This window comes from Rhineura floridana, chromosome 21, assembly GCF_030035675.1.
Source record: "Rhineura floridana isolate rRhiFlo1 chromosome 21, rRhiFlo1.hap2, whole genome shotgun sequence".
Classification (NCBI taxonomy): Eukaryota; Metazoa; Chordata; class Lepidosauria; order Squamata; family Rhineuridae; genus Rhineura; species Rhineura floridana.
The window spans coordinates 14,984,275-15,003,993 of record NC_084500.1 but is presented as its reverse complement, the minus strand read 5'-3'; the positions used below and the strand labels follow the sequence as shown (position 1 = coordinate 15,003,993).

Genomic DNA, 19,719 nt, shown 5'->3' with positions numbered 1-19,719 from the left:
GGGGAATCTGTGAAAGCCAAGTTGTGCAAAGTTGCAGGATATTGATCTGGCTAGAATTCGCAGTGCTGTTACAAGTTGCTTGTTTTGACAATAATGGCCCTGAAAGACAGTGTTGTCATTTTAATCAGGGCCTGGCCTCTCTTCAATTGCTTGGTAAATCATGTATTGATTAGTCCAAGCCAGGAACGAGCCAGCACTGAAGAAGACTGGAGCCTACCCCCCGCAACAAAATCAATTGAAAAATATTTTAAAATGTCAAAAGCACTGACAATATTTTCTCAGCAATCCTCCTTTCGTTTTACTCAGTAAGTCAGGCCTAATTTCTTTAAACAGCCTTCAGAACACAGCACCTTGGAAGATCTGCATAGAACAATTGGTCTATTGCTGACTGCTGAGGGCCAAGCTTGCAGCCCCTAGGCTCGATCAGGCCCACAGAACCTTTCTGCCTGCCTTCTTCCACTCTCTTGTAATCCCTTTAGGTTACCTTGGTGATTATTATTATTACTGTTGTTGTTAACAACAACAACCATAGAGTACACACAACCGTGAGTAGAATATAGATCCTTATACTCAGGATCACGTGCTTGTTGTAATTCTGTTGAAACACCAGAAAAGTACAGCATGTCATACTATACGTGGAATTCCCCTTTCTGGGAATCTCAGATTTTCATTTAAAAACTAACAAATAAATAAGTTAAGCAAGTTTCTAATCCTTATGGAATTAAAGATGCATTTGAAAATTCAAGGGCAAGGCCTGTTGACATCTCAGAAAGAGGGAGGTGCCTGGATAAGAATTCAAAGATTGGGAGGTACTGTCCCACCCCATGCACAAAATGAAGCAAGGGCAGGGATTAAGAAAGAGTGGGCTACCTAACAAGTGTCCAGCTGGCCCTTGGACAAGTCACCATTTCCAGTGGGGTGTCATCGCTGATCTTTGGGGCGGTGATGAGTGGCCGGGGCTCTAAGACGTGCTCCACCAAAGTGCCGTAGCAGCTGATAATGTACAGAGACTCCACAACGAACTGTTTGGACTGATCTGTTGGTGAAGAAGAAGACTGAAGGAATATTTTATTTTACTTTATCTTATTCATCAACAAATGGACCACCTCCTATCCTTTAATGCAGCCTCCACTGCAATCCATTAGAGCAAATGGGGCACTGCCCTACCAACCTCAGTCTAACCCCCACGTGGCCTGTCTTCTTCATCCCAACTGATCTAGGAAGTGGCACTGCCTGTCAGCTTTGTCCTCCTCATTAGTCTCAGTTGTTGCCCTTGTAGAACTCACCAGGGAGGAGGATGGGGAGAAGAGAAGTATCAGTTTACTCTGCCTGTCATTGGCTCTGGCTCCACCTACTGTTCAGACTCCCTGCCTTCTCCCCTACTAGTCCTAATGACCACCAGCCACCACTGCTTTAATGGGTATGAAGCAGGATATAATAAATAAATATGCAGACTTAACCAGGAGCAGCTGATAAGGAGGGGAGCTGGCACACTCCTGGCCTACAAGCACCAGCATTGCTGTGGCTTCCCAGGAGGATAGGGCCAAGGTGATGGGGAGGTTGGCACTGTGCGGGTGCACCAGCAGGAGTGTCAGATTGGCTCTGATGGTATGTCCCTCCCACTGGCTGCTCCTGGATTTAACTCCCTCCTCCACAGCTGATGATAAAACTTATTCTGCGGCCACAACACCCTTAAACAAAAGAAACTTCAGAGTAACGACTTTTCCACTTTCCTTTCATTTGTAAATTGGCTTTTTTTTGTACCAGATTACAGAAATGTAAAATATTAGTTCTCTGGTCTTCTGACTACAATAGCCCAACCATTTCAATCCAAAGCTGTTTTCACCTGCAATCCTATAGCCGCTAATCTGGGAGTACGCCCTACTGAAAATGAGACTTCCTTCTGAGTAGACATGCACAGGGTTGACCTCTTAGCAATCAGTCTCATGTTATTCCTTGGCTCTGTCTTTCCCGCCATCCTGCTTGTCTCTCACACACACATCCGGTTAAAATTCAGACTGGCCCAATGTTCCACATCAGTATAAGGCAGCTCTGTGATATATTATATTATACTAAATAACAGTAGTAACACACATACTTAATAATAATAATAATAATACACACATACGCTGTTTTCTGAATACACAAACCTTTCTCTCTTTTAAGACCTGGGTTGCTTGCGAACCATGACCTTGATGACCCAAAGACGGCAGCGACGCAGAATTCTCCTCCCACAGATTTGCTGGGTGAAATTTGTGGAGCTGGCTTGCTTTTGCTATGCAAAGGGGGGGGGAGACAAAGATCAAACACTAATTATTATCAAGTAGTTCACCAGCATGAGTTTTGCTTAAGATGCAATATCAGGCTAGGGAACCTGTTTTCTCGGAACTATTGAGAATCGATAAGATCTACAGACAGAACTGTGGCTGTTCAGCATTTCGAAAGCGCAAAATTAGCATGTTCCTTTCATAAAGCAAAAATAGCTCAATTATTTGACTGACTGCTTGTTCAGTGGCTACGGTAGGGATTGGTGACTGGCAGCCTCAAGGCTATCTCTTCTCTCCTCCTGTCCCCATTGCCGAACTAGAGGCAATGGGAAGAGTATGGAGAAAATGGTAGCTTTGATCTTGGGACCTGCTACGAATTAGCAGCTGTCAAAATTAGCTCCCTAAGTAATTATATGAACCAAATTTGGGGAGGGGGGTAGTCTTGCTGGAGTCAAGAAGAAATGGGCACACCAATTAATCATAGCAGTGGATATGCCACCTCAAAGCTGCCTGATATTCCCTGGGATATTCACATGCTGAAGGTTGTTCCCCATGTTATGGTTCCATTCTTGTGTCTAAAAGCCGTACAAGGGGGATGGGATGGGACACATGCAATGATGTATGTGGATTCAAACAATTATTTCCCCCTATCCACTAAAGGATGACTTTGGGAATTTTCAGTAGGCTGTTTAGAGAGGTTCATACAAATAAGAGTCCAAACTTCAGAGTGCTTAAAAAAACAACACCCGTTCCAAATTTTAGCATTATGCTTACTTGAAAGCGATTCCAAACCCCATCCCCCTCAATACATATGTCACTGATTCAAATACCCACCAAACCATCAGCTTTCCATGTATAGCAAGAGCACAAGCAAATATGGACAAGCATGCGGAAGTATAAGAAATGGAGTCAATATCCACAAAGGCATGCGAGAAGCAAGCGTGCCACAGACGGTGACACCCGGAAGCACTCCTGATGCAGGTGCAATGGAAGGCATGTGCTATTTCCTTGGCTCTTCCCATTTTTAAAAAACACTTCTTATCATTCTTGTTCAGAAAATGAGCACTTGCCATCTGGACTTGTAGCTCAGCACTAGGGTTGGAAGACTATTTTGTTTGGTCTGCATTTTGAAGTGAACTGATTTCACGGAGCAGCTCCCAGGCTAAAGTGCAGATAAAAATGGAATTATCCTTCAGAGTTCACACTCCCCCAAATTTTGTAATTTAGTTCTTGCTGCCAAAACAGTGGGTTGTACCCAACAAAGTTTTACTCTGAGTAGACCCATTGAAATGAATGGACATAGCTGTCTTTGGTCCAGTAATTTCAGTGGGTCTACTCTGAGTATGACTAGCACTGAAGACAACCCAATGTGCCAAAATACGTTCAAAAATAGGTTGTATCCAACTGGCCTACTCAGAGTAATGGATGAACCTACATTACTTATGTCTATTAACTTCAGTTGACCTACCCTGAGATGGACTGGCATGGAATGCAACCCAATGTGCACTTTTTTGAAGGATAAAATATGTTTACAAAAATGTGTATGTTGATATAAAATACTAATTTAAATATGTATTTTGTGATAAAATTAATATGGAAACAGGATAGAACTGACTTGAGGAAAAAACACATGCAAAATTGGCACAGGCTACTTTGTCCATCCCTACTAGGCACTAGCTGAAAGCACATTAAAGAGTGGAACTGAGTTATATCTGTTTCCTTTAAAAGTGTTGCTAATGGGAAGGTGTGATCATGGTGCCAGAAACGGTGTTGAATACTGGGGGAGGGGAGAACATGATTTGGGACTAAAGAATTATAGGCTGAGGCAGCTAGAATCAAGCAGTTGGCTCATTAAACTGAAGGTGTGGAATGTCCCACAAATGGCTGAAAGAAATACAGAGAACAAAGCTTAGAGAATTTTACTCTCTTTTCAAACGGATCTTTCTGTGGCTCTTATGCATTTTGACAGGCAACAAGCAGGGAAATTGCACCCCGTGGACTGGGTAGTGCTCAAATTATAGGACAGGGGCGAGGAGCCTTTTTCAGCCTGGGGGCCGCACTCCCTTCTGGAGAACCTCCATGCCAGTGGTGGGAGGGGCCAGAGAGAAAAGTAGGCGGAGGACCAAATGTAAAATTTGCCTTTGTACATGCTAGGCTCATTTCCTCTCTCTAGCCTCCTTCCAGGTGAGCAAAATGGCATTATCAGAGCAGTATCTACAAAGAAGGTAGGGGCGGGACACTTTTTCAGCCTGAGGGCTTAATTCCCGCGTGGAAAACCTTTTGGAGGCCCTATTCCAGTGGTGGGCGGGACCAGAGGGAAAAGTGGGCAGAGCAATGGATGTCACTCTTCTCTTTGTATGTCAGGCTACATTACGGCCAGGCAAAAGCCAGAGCTTTATACACACATCCTGTCAAGGAAGAAGTATTGTCACAGTTTAAAGACACATTCTAGCCAAGCAACAATTGCTTGAGGAGGGCATGGAGCAGGGCCAGTGAAGGGGGTGGCCTGAGGTGGTGGTGGGGCATGGGTAGAGTCCTGAGTGCTGGACAGAGAGGCCTGGAGGGCCCCATCTGACCCCTGGGCCGGAGGTTCTGCATCCCTGTTATATACAGGGGAAGAGGTAGGAGGCCCTTCATGAGAGCCACAACCTGCATCTGGGGACTAAGAAAAGGTAAGGGGGCAGGGCCTCTCTGCATTTCACCCCCTCCCAGCAATTTCAGCACTGGGACCAGATCTATCATCTGTTTTGCCCCTTTTAACAAAATACAAAATCCTGCACATCGCCTTGCCTCATGGTTGGACTCCAAAAAGTGAGCTTATCTTCTTCCCTATTCCCTTCCTATACCTTCTTCCACAGGCAATTGAAGACATTTATCTTTAAACAAGCTTTTGATTCAGTTGTTGGTTGAATTTAACTTATTGACCATTCACTTTGGCTCTCCTTTGATGTTGTGTTTAGTCTGGTGATTGTGTTTTCATGATGGGTAAAAAAATAGTGCCTGTTTTTGTATTTTGTAGGGTGCCTTGAGCGGCTTCCCTTTGGAGACATGAAAAAGTGGGGTATACATTTTTATACAAATCAAAGGTGAATAACCTTTTTCAGCTCTAGGGCCACACTGTCTGAAGTGCAAGCTTCCGGGGGCTGTATGCCAGTGGTGAGCGTCGCCAAGGCAAAAGCGGGTGGAGCAATGGCTGCAGCTCTCCCCTTTGCACCACAGGCAACATTCCTGCCATGGAAAAGTCAAAGGTTTCCATGCAGCCCTTCCCAGCCCCCATCTCTCCATCCAGAGGAGCAAGAGGCATTATCCCAGTTCAAGGGCATGTCAGGAGGGTGCCAAGCAGAGCTGGTGAGGGGCGTTGCCTGAGGAGAGTCCCGAGGGCCAGACAGTGGGGCCTGGAAAGCCACATCCGGCCCTTAGGCCTGAAGATGTAAAACAAATCTCTGGAAATACAGGATGTTACCAAGCCCCTCACTCCCAGCAGGGAGACACGGGGGACTAGCTGTAGCTTCATCTGTTCCCCCCTCCAATCCCCCACCAAAATGTGAATGCCAGCAGCACAGTTTTGGGGGGATCTGTGCAACGCAATAGATGCATTTGCACCTTAACACTGTGCAAGCCCAGAGATCACATGGACTCCCACAGGCGAGTTTCACTGTATCTCCTGCAGTTAACCAGGAGCCAGCAATAAGCGGAAAGGTCACTTCTGCTGAGTCTCTTCCCAAGCCCTTGATGCCCCCAAAGACTTATGATTTTTCACAACATGAGTATAAACAGTTTTAAAAGGAAATGGAATAAAGTATGTTCTATTTACACCACGTCTTTAAAACAAACGTCCTCTCCGGCACACACTGAAGCCCTGGCTTCCAGTGCCAAAACATCTTCAGTTCGAGAATGATGTTTTGTAGACAGAAAAAAAGGCAGCCTTGTAAAACATGATTGCTCTTGCGGTTAAACTTAAGTGAGAAGCAGGAGAGGAGCGAAAGCAGGGATATATTATTTTTATTTTTTTGTAAGTGCTTTTAAAAATATGCTAATAGGAGGTACATGAGTGCGAGATGAAATTCAACAATATCTGGAGGGCCAAAGATTCCCCAACCCTGCTATAAACCAACCCTCTCACCACCACCACAACCCAGAAGGGCACAATATGAAAAAAAGGATGGTATTATGAAACAAAATGAAACAAAGATAGTGAAAGGCAGGTGACGGCTGAGGGTGGTATTTAACTCATTCCTATTCAGAGCATACCCACTGAAATTCATGAACCTAAGCTAGCCATGTCTACTACTACTCTGAGTAGGACTAGCACTGAATAACACTCTGTTTCTTCTGTTCGTAATGCCCGCTCTGCACACGTGCATGCATACATGAGGCCTTGTAAATTATGGTATTCAGAGGTGCTAAAAGGTTCTTTGTTGATATACAAAGCCCCGAACAACTTGGGTTCAGGATACCTTATGGACTGCTGAAGCCCTTACATCCCAGGTCGATCACTAAGGTAATTCAGATAAGCACTGTTAGTTGTCCCAGAGGCCCATGTACCCTCAACTAGAAGTCGGGCATTTAGTGTTGCTAGTCCCTTGCTATGGAATACTCTTCCAGCAGAGATTTGGCAAGCATCCTCACTTTTAACTTTCAGCTGTCTCTTGAAGAACATTTTGTCAACATGCCTATGTAGCTGTTTAATTTTTGTTTTTGATTAGCCACTTTAATGATTGTTCTGTATTGCTCTTAATTGATTATTTTTTATACATTTAGGTATTGTTATGCACTGATATTTTGTGAGAGGGTAGTTTATAAATATTTTTATAAATAAAAATATAAATAAATAGAATAGTTTGGCCTCAATTTTAAAAAAAACAAGAACGCTAACCATGAGAACTAAAACTTGCAGCAGATTAAGCCACAAGTTTTTTTTCTTTTTAAAATGATATAAGATGAACAGAAGTGTAATAATAATGATGATGGTGATATAATTGTATCATCTCTGGCCTAAATCACATTTCACCCATGAGCAAACTCACTGTTCACAAAGTGAAATGTGTGCAGGTAACAAAAATAGAAGGCAAGCCTTGCTTTAATCACACAGGTCTATAATTCACATGTTAGCTCTAGTGACCTGGCTTGTATGATAATATTAATGTGGTTTTCAGGGCTGAAAATGCTGCTCCCTGCTCCTACCCCATAATAAAGGAATAGTTTATTCAGATCCCAAAGCAGAACAAACATCGCAAAGAGTAGTATGTAGATGTTTCTTTTCATGGGAAATGTGCAGCGCAAAATCATTACTGATTGGAATAAGACATTCTTAAGAACAGCCACTGCTGTTATCAAGGTATTTTTGCTTATGTCTGGGATGGTTAATTATTCTTGAGTAGGGCAAGGGGGTGGTGGAAATTCTGCACTGTGCTCCCTGTAATTTATTTCAGTTTGCTGATTATGTCTAAAGATTAAAGCTATTTCAATTGTGGGGGGGGGAGCCAAAAGGCATAAGTGTTCTGTATAGTCAACAGAATCTGAAGAATGCACATCCACAAACCAAAATTTGAATTCATTCCTTTTACAGTCTCACTTAGTTAAAAAAACCCAAAACCAAACACCCACATATATATGTTATACAGGATTTCATTACTGTTCATTAAGCCCAAATGCTACAGACTATTCGTATCTGACTTTCTAAAAAAAATCTACAGGGCAAAAATTTAGCAGAATTCACATGTGTTCAAGGTCCAAGTTAAAACACTCAAGGCCCCCTGTGGGTCTCAGTGGGATTTATTTATTTTAACAGTTTCTACCATGCTCACCATATACAAAAGGAACTTGAAATGGCTAACAGCACAGAGATACAGCCAATCAAGACAATATCAAACTGCATGATAAAATGTTATAACGACAGAATCACCAAACAGAACAGATTATCAGTTCAGCGTCCCACAAAAGGCCTCTTTAAAGAAACTGGTCTTCAAAAAGCACCAGAAGCATCAGTGACATAGCTGTATGGGCCTCTCTATGGAGGGCACTTGAGAGACCAGCACCACCACTAAAAAGTCCCTGTTCCACTGGCCCACTTGCTCAGCCAGTCAGGGCCTCAAAGCAGGACTGATTGTGGGACAGAAGGCTGTCCTTGTCATACCCAGATCCCATGCAGTTTAGGGCTTTGCAGGCTGCTTCACACATTACACAGAAACAAACCTGGGCTTGCCTATAAATGCACATCCAAGAGGGAGTCACAGTCAACTTATGTGTGCCTATATGTACAAACCCCCCTTTAGGATGCACACCTTAACGTGGTGAGGGGGTTTGAGAGTGCTGAAGAAGCGGAGAGCAATGCCGTCAGGAGTCTAGACCAAGAGGCTAGACTCCTGGCAGAGGCACCCAAGGTGGAATGGTCAAAGCTGAGACACCATACTAAGATGCATCCAAACTCAGAGGAAGGCAATGGTAAACCACCTCTGAATACCTTTTACCATGAAAACCCTATGAACAGAGTATCCAAAATGCAACACAAGATAGTGCTGGAAGATGAGACCCCCAGGTCAGAAGGTACTCATCGAGCTACTGGGGAAGAACAAAGGACAAATACGAGTAGCGCTGTGACTAATGATGCAGCTGGGCCAAACCCGAAAGGAAGCCCAGAGGCTGATGTGCACAGATGCGAAAGGAGAGTCCAGAGTTGTACGACGTACACAATAGGAACATGGAATGCGAGAAGCATGAACCAGGGAAAGTTAGAAATTGTCAAGCAAGAAATGGTCCATTGGCCTCACCTGAAGGGTGATTTTCTCAGGTAGACTGACATCATATCAGGTACTACTGCCACCTAGCATCCGAAGGCAAGAATGTACTGAAGTCAAGACCTGGGGCTTTGAGCCCCTCCTATTTCCAGTTTCATTTGCGACGAGTCCAGAGTGGCATATCTGAGAAGAACAAAAGGGGCCAACGCGCCAACCAGCAAGGAAAATAGCACCACAATCACACCCCAATACTAGAGAATAACATGCAATGAAACCGGGATATAAAGGTCTTGACTGAATTTAACCAGTGCACAAAGGAAACTTTGAACGTGAATAATATGACCATGGAGAACAATATCCAGATATCCTCCAAATGGGAGGGCTATGACGTCAGTCTACCTGAGAAAATCACCCTTCAGGTGAGGCCAATGGACCATTTTCCTCAGGTACACTGCCATCAGATTGGGAGGGACCACCACTGATTACTTGTCGGAAAGGACCTGCTGCAGCACGCGCCTCCCAAAGGAGGCATCGGTAGAAGCGTAACGGTCAATCTTATAATGTTTTACGAAAGAATTCGGAGAAGACCAAACCGCAGCTCTACAAATATCAGAAAGGGGTGTGTTGGTTGCGAAGGCAGCCGAGGTGGCTGCTGAGCAATACAAGCTCACAACCAACAGGACAAGGTGGACTTGGAGACCTTTTTCCCCAAGGTCCTAGGGTGAAAGGATACGAGTAAAGACTCAGTTAGCCTGATGTCCTGGGTGCGAGAAAGGTAAAGTTTGAGGGCCCTCCGAACATCCAGCGGGTGCCAGGCCTTCTCCAATGGGTGGACTGGCTTCCGGCAGAATGGCGGAAGAACAATGTCCTGGTTACGGTGAAACATCGAATCAACTTTGGGACAGAAGGATGGATCTGGCAGCAACACCACTGAGTCCTCATGAAAGACACAGAGATGGCGGGCCAATGACAAGGCTTCCAGCTCAGAGACTCTTCTCGCCGATGTTATAGCGACCAGGAACAAGACCTTGAAAGACAGCAGTTGAAGGGAAACTGAAGCCAGAGGTTCAAATGGAGGGCGCTGTAATGCTTGTAGGACCTTCGAAAGACTCCAGGAAGGGAAATGGTGATGCACAGCCAGAGAGAGGCGGGCGGCCCATTTCAGAAAACATTTGATGAGTGGGTGAGAGCCCACAGGAACGGCCGATGAAGAAACGGACAGGATGGAGGAGATAGTGGAAGCATGACGACGCAAAGTGTTCGGTTTTAGTCACATTCTGAGCCCTCTACATAGGAACCGCAAAACCTGCTGTACAGTGGTTTCAGAAGGCCGGAAGCCCTTGGAGGTGCACCAAGTGGAAAAAGCAAGCCAAGTACTCTGGTATATGCGAGTTGTTGACAGTCTTCTAGATGCTAAAATTGTGTCAACCACCCCTTGAGGCAATCCTGCGGCATTTAGGTGCCGCCGTTCAAAAGCCAGGCCATCAGATTCAGCCAGGCTGGGTCTGGGTGCCAGATCGGTCCCTGGGAGAGTAGGTCCAGCCTGACCGGCAGTGTCCAGGGGTCTGTGACTGATAGGGAGAGGAGGTCCGAAAACCAAGGTCAGCGACGCCAGTATGGGGCTATCAGGAGGAGCTGAGCTCTCTTGTGCCACATTTTTGTCAACGTCCTGCCCAGGAGGGAAATTGGTGGAAAGGCATAGAGGAGACCCTCTGGCCAGGGTGCTGTCAGCGCATGCACTGCTTCTGCCATTGAATCCAGGTACCTCAAGAAATAACGAAGCAGCTGGCAATTGTGGCCCGAGGTGAAGAGATCCACTGAGAGGGTGCCAAACCATTGCTGGAGATGGTTGAACACCCCCGGATGGAGTTTCCATTCTCCCGGACTCACATGCTGCCTGCTGAGCCAATCAGCGGCCACATTCAGCTCCCCTTTGAGGTGCTCTGCCCTTATTGACAGCAGGTGGGTCTCAGCCCAGTCGAAGGGTTGGGTTGCCTCTGCCTGGAGAGCTTGAGACCTGGTGCCTCCCTGCCAGTTCAGGTGTGATTTTACACATGTGTTGTCTGTTCGGATTAGCAGATGCTGCAGGGACAACAGTGGCTGGAAGTGTCGAAGGGCCATGTGGACGGCTCTGAATTCCAGCCAATTTATATTTTGGCCTTGCTCCGCTCTGGACGAAGCTGGAATTGTAGTGGGCTCCCCAGCCGGTCAGGCTGGCACCTGCGGTGATTATGGCTCTGTCTGGCTCCTGGAACGGGGTACCCCTGCTGAGACGTGTCTTCACTGCCCACCAGCGAAATGATGCTCGCAGCGATGGCTCCAGCTGGATCACACGATGGCTGGAATTGGCAATGTCTGCCTGAAAAGGTAGAAGGGCCCATTGAAGAGGTCGAGTGTGGTGTTGGGCCCACAGGACGATGTGGATGGTGGAAACTAACGTCCCCAGAACTCTTGCCAGAAACATGACGTCCGCCTTTGAGCATTGCGTCAGGAAGGTTGCCATGGCATGGATGGTGGAAATACGCTCTGGAGACAGAAAGACCATGGCTCGAGCCATGTCCAGTATTGCTCCCAGATGTTGACCACGGTATCTTGTTAAATTGCCTGGAGGGATTGGGTATGGGGTGCACTGTTTTACGGTGGTTCCATTCCTATCTCTCAGGCAGGTACCAACGGGTGGCATTGGGGGATGAGGTTTCAGACCCTTGGCCTCTCAATTGCAGAGTACCACAGGGTTCTATCCTCTCCCCCATGCTATTTAACATCTATGTGAAGCCGCTGGGAGCCATCATCAGGAGTTTTGGGCTGCAGTGTCACCAATATGCGGATGACACTCAGCTCTATCATTTAAATCTTCACCAGAGTTGGCTGTGCAGACCATGTCCAGGTGCCTGGAGTCCGTAAGTGGATGGATGGGCGAAAATAGGCTGAAGCTGAACCCCAACAAGACCGAGGTGATGCTCGTGGGTGACAAGAGAAGGTTGGGAGACATCGACATGATACTTAATGGGGTAAGATTACCCCTAAAGGACCAGGTCTGTACCCTAGGGGTCATTCTTGACTCCCAGCTGTCCATGGAGGCTCAGGTTTCGGCAGTGAGTCGGGCAGCTTGGTATCAATTACACCTGATACAAAGGCTGCGACCCTACCTTCCTGTACATCTGCTCCCACAAGTGATACATGCCCTGGTTTCCTCTCGCTTAGACTATTGTAATGCGCTCTATGTGGGGTTACCCTTGAAAACGGTCCAGAAACTGCAGCTGGTACAGAATGCGGCGGCACGCTTGATTAAGCATAGCCGCCACCAGAATCACATCACCCCGGTGTTGGTAGATCTACACTGGCTACCAGTGGTTTACCGGGCCCAATTCAAGGTGTTGGTGTTGACCTTTAAAACCCTATACGGTTTCGGCCCAGTGTATCTGAAGGACCGCCTCCAGTATCATCAATTAGGCTGCCTTACAAGATCAGCCACACAGGACCTCCTCTCGGTCCCACCAATCAAAACAGCTAGGTTGGTGCAGACCAGAGAGAGGGCGTTCTCGGTTGTGGCCCCCACCCTCTGGAATTCCCTCCCTTATGATCTCTGACATGCCTCCTCCCTGATGAGTTTCCATCGAGCTTTAAAGACCTGGCTATTCAGGCAGGCCTTTAAGAACGTTGGGAGGATTAGTTTTTCTTGATGTTTTAATTATTGTTTTTGGTGTTAGATTAAATTGCTGAATGTGTTGATTGTATATTGTATATTTTATTCTATGTAAGTCGCCTAGAGTGTCCGTTAAGTCGGACAGATAGGCGACTAACAAATAAAATTTTATTATTATTATTATTATGCTGGAGTCGCTGGGTTGGGTCTAGATGACTTTTCTCGATGTTGACTAGCCAGCCATGAGAGCTGAGAACATCTAGGGTGTACTGGAGCTGTCTCTTGGCTTGGTCCTTGGAGCGTGCCTGAAGGAGGAGATCGTCCAAGTAGGGGTGAATATGGACCCCCTGTAGATGGAGGGCCACCAGGGTAACCATCACTTTGGTAAACACTAGTGGGGCCAACGCTAGACCGAACGGCATGGCCCGGTATTGAAAGTGGTGCTGGCCTAACGAAAACCTCAGGAATCGTCTGTGGGCAGGACAGATCGGGATGTGGAGGTAAGCATCTTTCAGGTCGATGGATGCGAGAAAATCCCCGTTGCAGAGGTTCCACAATGGTCGCCAGTGACTCCATTTTCAACCGGCGATACTTGACAAAGTGGCTGACGAATCTGAGGTCCAAGACCGCCCTCCAAGAGGAGTCTCACTTTGGAACCGCGAACAGAACGGAATAGACACCTTGCGACCTTTCTGCTGGTGGTACTGGTTCTACTGCGGCTATGTTGAGTAAGTGATGTAAGGCATCCTGCATGACCCTCCCACGAGATTTGGAGACGGGAGTGGGGCAATATCTGTCTGGAGGTGTCAACCAAAACTCTATGTTGTATCTGTGGGAGGAGATGGTTCTGACCCAGGAAACTTGTGAAGAGAAGTAGCCTGCCTCCGATGGAGATGGCATCAGAACTGCCTGTGCTGACGAGCTCCTCTGCCATATAAGGAGGATGTGGCTTGTCGGCCTTGGTACTGGGGTCGGCCCTGGAAGCGCTGTCTAGGCCAGGGTGCCCTAGAGGAGAGGAAATCGGAAGGTCAGGCATCTCAGCCTCGCCCCCCAGGCCTTGCCCCCTGAAAGGGCTGGAAAGAACGGTATGGGGCAAACCATCGAAAAGGCCTGCGGTCATCTCTTCCGGCTGTGGCCAAGGTAGGCTTTCGGTTGTCCTTGCGGTCAATCAAGACCACTTTAAGTGCGTCCTCCCTGAATAGCAGAGACCCCGAGTATGAAGCCATGGTTGGATCTGGCAGTGGCATCGGCCTCACAGTGTTGGAGCCAAAGGGTTCTTCGAGTGACTACTTCTGCAGCTAGAGCCCATGCTCCCTGGTGGGTCGCGTCTAAAGTGGCGTCCGCCACAAATGCAGCTGCCTTATGAAGCTTGACTAGGCCCTTTCGCAGTGTGACTGGATCCGGATTGGGACCATCCAAGAGGTCATCGAGCCACATCATTGAAGCCCATGTGAAAATTGAGGCGGCAGTGGAGGCCCGGACAGAAAAGGCGGAAGCATCGTGATTCTTACATAGCGCGAAGTCCAGCCGTCTTTCCGAGGGGTCTTTGAACTGTGAGTTGCCTTCCTTTCGAAGGAGGGACCTACAAACTAAGTTCAAAATTGGTTGGTCTACCCCAGGGACGTTCACAAAGGACATGAATTCTGGGGCCAAAGTGTAAAGTTTGTTGGCTAGCGGGGAGAAGCGACGTGGGTGCAGTGGGTGGACCCATTCCTCCCTGGCCAGCTTGTTGATGGGGTCCGGCACAGGAATTGAGTGATCCGCTGATCTGGGCGACTTGAGAAACCTGGCACCCTTAACGGGTGGAGCAGTGGGTTGTGGTTGCGCGGGATGGATGCCGAGAGTGTCCAACACTCTGCGACAGAGAGGAAGGTAGTCCGCCGAGTTGAAAAGATGATAGGAGTAGTCCTCCTCGAGATCAGAGTCTCCGCTCCATTCATCAGGATCTGCCTGCAAAAGGGAGGAAAAGTTCTTCCATGCCTGAGGGTTCGCCGCCAAATCTGCCTCTAGAGATGTCAAATGGGTTAGGCAAGGAAGGATGGACCTCATCGTGAGGGCCAGGTATTCGTGTGGAAGTGGGCTGCCGAGTAGCTGCCGGCTGAAGCGATAGGTGTGCCTGAGGGTGAGCTTGGGAGAGGAACCTGAGTACTTCTTGTAGCTGGGACAGAAACTCTGGGGTCAGTTGCAATCCTGTGGAGGAATCAGAGGATACATCATGCTCCTGTGGAGGTGGCTGCACCGGTGGTGGCAGAGAAGCTAGAGGAACTTCAGAGTGGCATGATGATTGGCTAGGAAAGCCTTGGAATTCGTCGTCTGATGAGCCGGTAGGAGATTGAAACAGAGCAGGCAATGCCTCTTGAGTAGTCTCATCTAAGACTGGGGCAGAAGCATAGCGAGCCCACTTGGGAACGCTGTGGGCAGACAGATGCTTAGTCTTGGTGACAGCTTTGGCATGCTTGTGCTTCGAGGGTTTGTGTGGTACAGGGACATTGCGCTGTTGACTTGCCCCAGAGGTCTGCAGTGCTTCTGGTTGGTGATCCGCCATGTAACAATCGAAAAGCACGCACACAGTGTGGAAGGTGCAGTGTTACGCCCATGAAGTGAGGGAATAGAGAGGTTGGATCACTATGGCACCAAAAAATAGGTGGGTACTGGTACTGCACTACTCAAAACAGGGTGCCAACAAGCTAAGTACACACACACAATGGGGAAGGTGCAAGTGCTATTGTATGTTGTCCAAATCAGTATGCCAGGAAAAATTATTTGTGCTATAGTGTGACCAAAGCTAAATACACGCACACAATGGGGAAGGTGTGGTATCGCTAGTGTGCACTGTGCAGGCTATGCACTAAACAAATTTGCTTCAGTATGGCACCCACGCAGCAAAATACACACGCACAATGGGGAAGGTGTGGTATCGCTTTAAAGGGCCTGTGCAAGCTATGCAGCTACTATGTTCAGCATGGAAGGTTCAGGGCAGCTGCTAAATGAAAAAAAGTAAACTGAATAAAAAAGAAATAAATTCACTAAAATTCTGCCCAGAGGTGAGGGGAAACGACAACATAATAAACAAAAAAGGCGGGAAAAAGGGGTAAGACACAAAACTGGAGTCTGCTAAAAAGGCGGGGAAACTGAAAAACAAATGGCGGACGGGAGAGAAAGGAGCAATAGCAGCTAGAACTGGACTGGGCAGCCAGGAGGAACCACTGCCGATTAGAGAGAAGCTGGCGACCTATGGGAGCTCTAACTGCTGCAAGGAAATAGATGGAGGCAGACGTGGAAGGGAGAAAAGGCCGCAGAGCGAACTGGGGGGGATGGGCTGCTGCTGCCACTGCCGATCACGGAGCTCAGAGGCGAGGGTGCGCCTAAAAGGACGGTCAGGACCTGCAGGAGCTTCCCAGAAAGAAAACAGGAAGCCCGAGGTGCAGGCTAGAGAGCACTGCGCCTTACGAGATAAGGGAGCCGCAGCCGCGGGCCCCAAAACAGAGAAAAAAGGCAGCCGCTACTGCTAACAACGAAGAGGGGGAAGGGGGAAAAAAAACAAAGCCACCCAAAACCCAGGAAAGGCAGAACACTAAGCAGTCGCACAGACTCTAAACAATCCAGGAAGGGAAGGGGAAGCAGGAGGAGAAAAATAGCCAGCAACCCCACCACTCTATCACACACACACACACACAAACACAACAATAAAAACTTAGCCAAGAATGCAGGTATCCAAATGCCTCGGACGAAGGCAAGAATGAAACTGGAAGTAGGAGGGGCTCGAAGCCCCAGGTCTTGACTTCAGTGCATTCTTGCCTTCGGACGCTAGATGGCACTAGTACCCGATATGATGGCAGTCTACCTGAGGAAAATGGAACATATCAACATTACAATACTTGGCGTGAGTGAATTAAAATGGACGGGAATGGGACATTTTCAATCAGGCAACTACAAAATATTTTATGCAGGAAATGAGAAATCAAGAAGAAACAGGGTTGCTTTAATAGCGAGAAGTGATGTAGGAAAAGCAATTAGGAGCCACACAGCAAGGTGTGAGTGAGTGATATCAATGAGATTAAACAGGAAACCTATTAACATAACCATCATCCAAGTCTATGCTCCAACGTCAAATGCAGAAGGAGAAGAATTTGAGAGATTTTAAGCAGAAGTACAGGAGGAAATTGATCACACACCAAAACAAGATATGATGATAATCATGGGGGACTGGAATGCAAAAGTAGGGAACAGAGAAGAACTAGGAATTGTGGGGAAATGGGGCTTAGGAGACAGAAATGAAGCAGGAGAGAGACTTATTGAATTCTGTGAAGCCAATAATTTGTTTCTTGTGAACACATTTTTTGAGTAACCGAAAAGACGACTGTACACGTGGACATCACTGGATGGTCAATATAGGAATCAACTTGATTATATAATTGGTAACAGAAGATGGAGAAGTTCCACACTTTCTGCAAAAACAAGACCAGGAGCAGACTGCGGTACAGATCATGAACTGGTAATACCGAAAATCAGAGTAAAGCTAAAGAAGAAGAACAAAGCAATCATAATGCCAAAATACAATTTAAATAACATCCCAGAAGAATATAAATATCAAATAAGGAACAGATTTGAAGCTTTAAACTTAGTTGACAGAGAACCAGAAGAATTATGGTGTGAAGTCAGAGACATTATCAGGGAAGAATGCAAAAAGACAATACCTCTAGTTAAAAAGAGAGAAAGACCTCAATGGATGACTGAAGAAACTCTTAAAATGGTTAAAGACAGAAGGAAAGCAAAAGTAAAAGGAGATAGAAACACAGTCAGAACCCTAAATGCAACAATACAGCGACTAGAATGTAGGGACAAAGAGAACTATTACAATAGTTATTGTACAGAAATTGAAGAGGACAAGAAAAAGGGAAGAAGAGCCCTATTCCAAAAGATTAGAGAAATGAAAAGGAAATTTAAACCACGAGTAGGGATGTTGAATAATCAACAGGGGAACACACTGACTGTCCGAGATGAAATAAAAGGAAGATGGAAGCAATACACTGAAGAACTCTATAAAAGAGAAGCCAGGATGACAGATTCATTCACGGAGGAACCATATGATGAAGAACCAGAAATTTTAGAATGTGAGGTAAAAGCTACTTGGAAGAAACAAATCACCAGGAACAGATAGCATATCAATAGAGTTGCTACAAGCAACTGAGACTGAATCTGTCCAAATTTTGACTAAAATTTGTCAAGAAATATAGAAAACTAAACAATGGCCCACAGACTGGAAGCGTTCAATATATATCCCAATTCCAAAGAAAGGGGATTCCAGGGAATGCAGTAATTATCAAACTATTCCCTTAATATCCCATGCAAGTAAAGTAATGCTCAAGATTCTACAACAAAGGCTCCATATATGGAGCGAGAAATGCCAGACGTCCAAGCTGGATTTAGAAAGGAAAGAGGCACCAGAGATCAAATCGCAAACATATGTTGGATAATGGAACGGAGCAAGGAATTTCAGAAGAAAATCCACCCTGTGCTTTAATAATTATAGCAAAGCCTTTGACTGTGTAGATCATGAAAAACTCTGGAATGCTTTAAAAGAAATGGGGGTACCACAGCATCTGATTGTCGTGATGCACAACCTATACTCTGGACAAGAGGCTACTGTAAGGACAGAATATGGAGAAACTGATTGGTTCCCAATAGAAAAGGGTGTGAGACGGGGGTGTATTTTATCACCCTATTCGTTTAATCTGTATGCAGAACATATCATACGGAAAGCGGAATTGGACCAAGAGGAAGGAGGTGTGAAAATTGGAGGAAGAAATATCAATAATTTAAGATATGCAGATGCCACCATACTATTAGCAGAAACCAGTAATGATTTGAAACAAATGCTGATGAAAGTTAAAGAGGAAAGCACAAAAGCAGGACTACAGTTGAACATCAAAAAGACTAAAGTAATGACAACAGAAGATTTATGTAACTTTAAAGTTGACAATGAGGACACTGAACTTGTCAAGGATTATCAATACCTTGGTGCAGTCATTAACCAAAATGGAGACAACAGTCAAGAAATCAGAAGAAGGCTAGGACTGGGGAGGGCAGCTATGAGAAAACTAGAAAAGTTCCTCAAATGCAAAGATGTATCACTGAACACTAAAGTCAGGATCATTCAGACCATGGTATTCCCGATCTCTATGTATGGATGTGAAAGTTGGACAGTGAAAAAAGCGGATAAGAGAAAAATCAACTCATTTGAAATGTGGTGCTGGAGGAGAGCTTTGTGCATACCATGGACTGTGAAAAAGACAAATAATTGGGTGTTAGAACAAATTAAACCAGAACTGTCTCTAGAAGCTAAAATGATGAAACTGTGGTTATCATACTTTGGACACATAATGAGAAGACATGATTCACTAGAAAAGTCAATAATGCTGGAAAAAACAGAAGGGAGTAGAAAAAGAGGAAGGCCAAACAAGAGATGGATTGATTCCATACAGGAAGCCACAGACCTGAACTTACAAGATCTGAACAGGGTGGTTTATAGCAGATGCTCTTGGGGGCCCTGATTCATAGGGTCGCCATAAGTTGTAATCGACTTGAAGGCACATAACAACAACAACAACATATGCACAACATGTGAATTTCCAAATATGTGTTTGTGGCATTCACAATTTACCTTTTTAGGTGTACACTTGAAGAGAAAAATCTTAGTGGTACACATAAACCACAGCATGTGGGAAGAGGCATGCCTGAGCTCACATAGCCTGCAACTGCACTGTTGAGCCTCCTAGCTCAGTTTTGTCTACACCAGGGATGAAGAACCTGTGGCCCTCCAGATGCACTTGGACTACAACTCCCTTTACCTTTGACTACTGGCCATGCTGGTTCAGGATGGTGAAAGTTGGGGGTTTAAACAGCATCCAGAGGCCAAGAGGTTCCCTGTCTCTGGTCTACACTGATAGTAGCTTTCCAGGGTTTCAGCCTTCCTGGGTCTTTGCTAGCCCTTCTTGGAGATGGCAAGGATTAAACTGACGACCTTCTGCATGCAAAGCATGTGCTCTACTATTGAGCTATGGCCCTT

The 19,719-nt window shown here is 46.1% G+C and overlaps 1 protein-coding gene across 8 annotated transcripts in view; it reads right to left on the bottom strand.

The window, feature by feature from the left end:
* Positions 1–19,719, bottom strand: part of BCAS3 (BCAS3 microtubule associated cell migration factor) — a 602,771-nt gene that overhangs the window by 310,962 nt on the left and 272,090 nt on the right. For all 8 annotated transcript variants that reach the window (XM_061605390.1, XM_061605386.1, XM_061605382.1 and 5 more), the window contains 2 exons: positions 2,151–2,275; positions 871–1,036 (listed from right to left, as the gene is read on the bottom strand). In XM_061605390.1, coding sequence (XP_061461374.1) covers positions 871–1,036; positions 2,151–2,275 — 291 coding nt within the window. The remainder of the gene's footprint in view (positions 1–870; positions 1,037–2,150; positions 2,276–19,719) is intronic.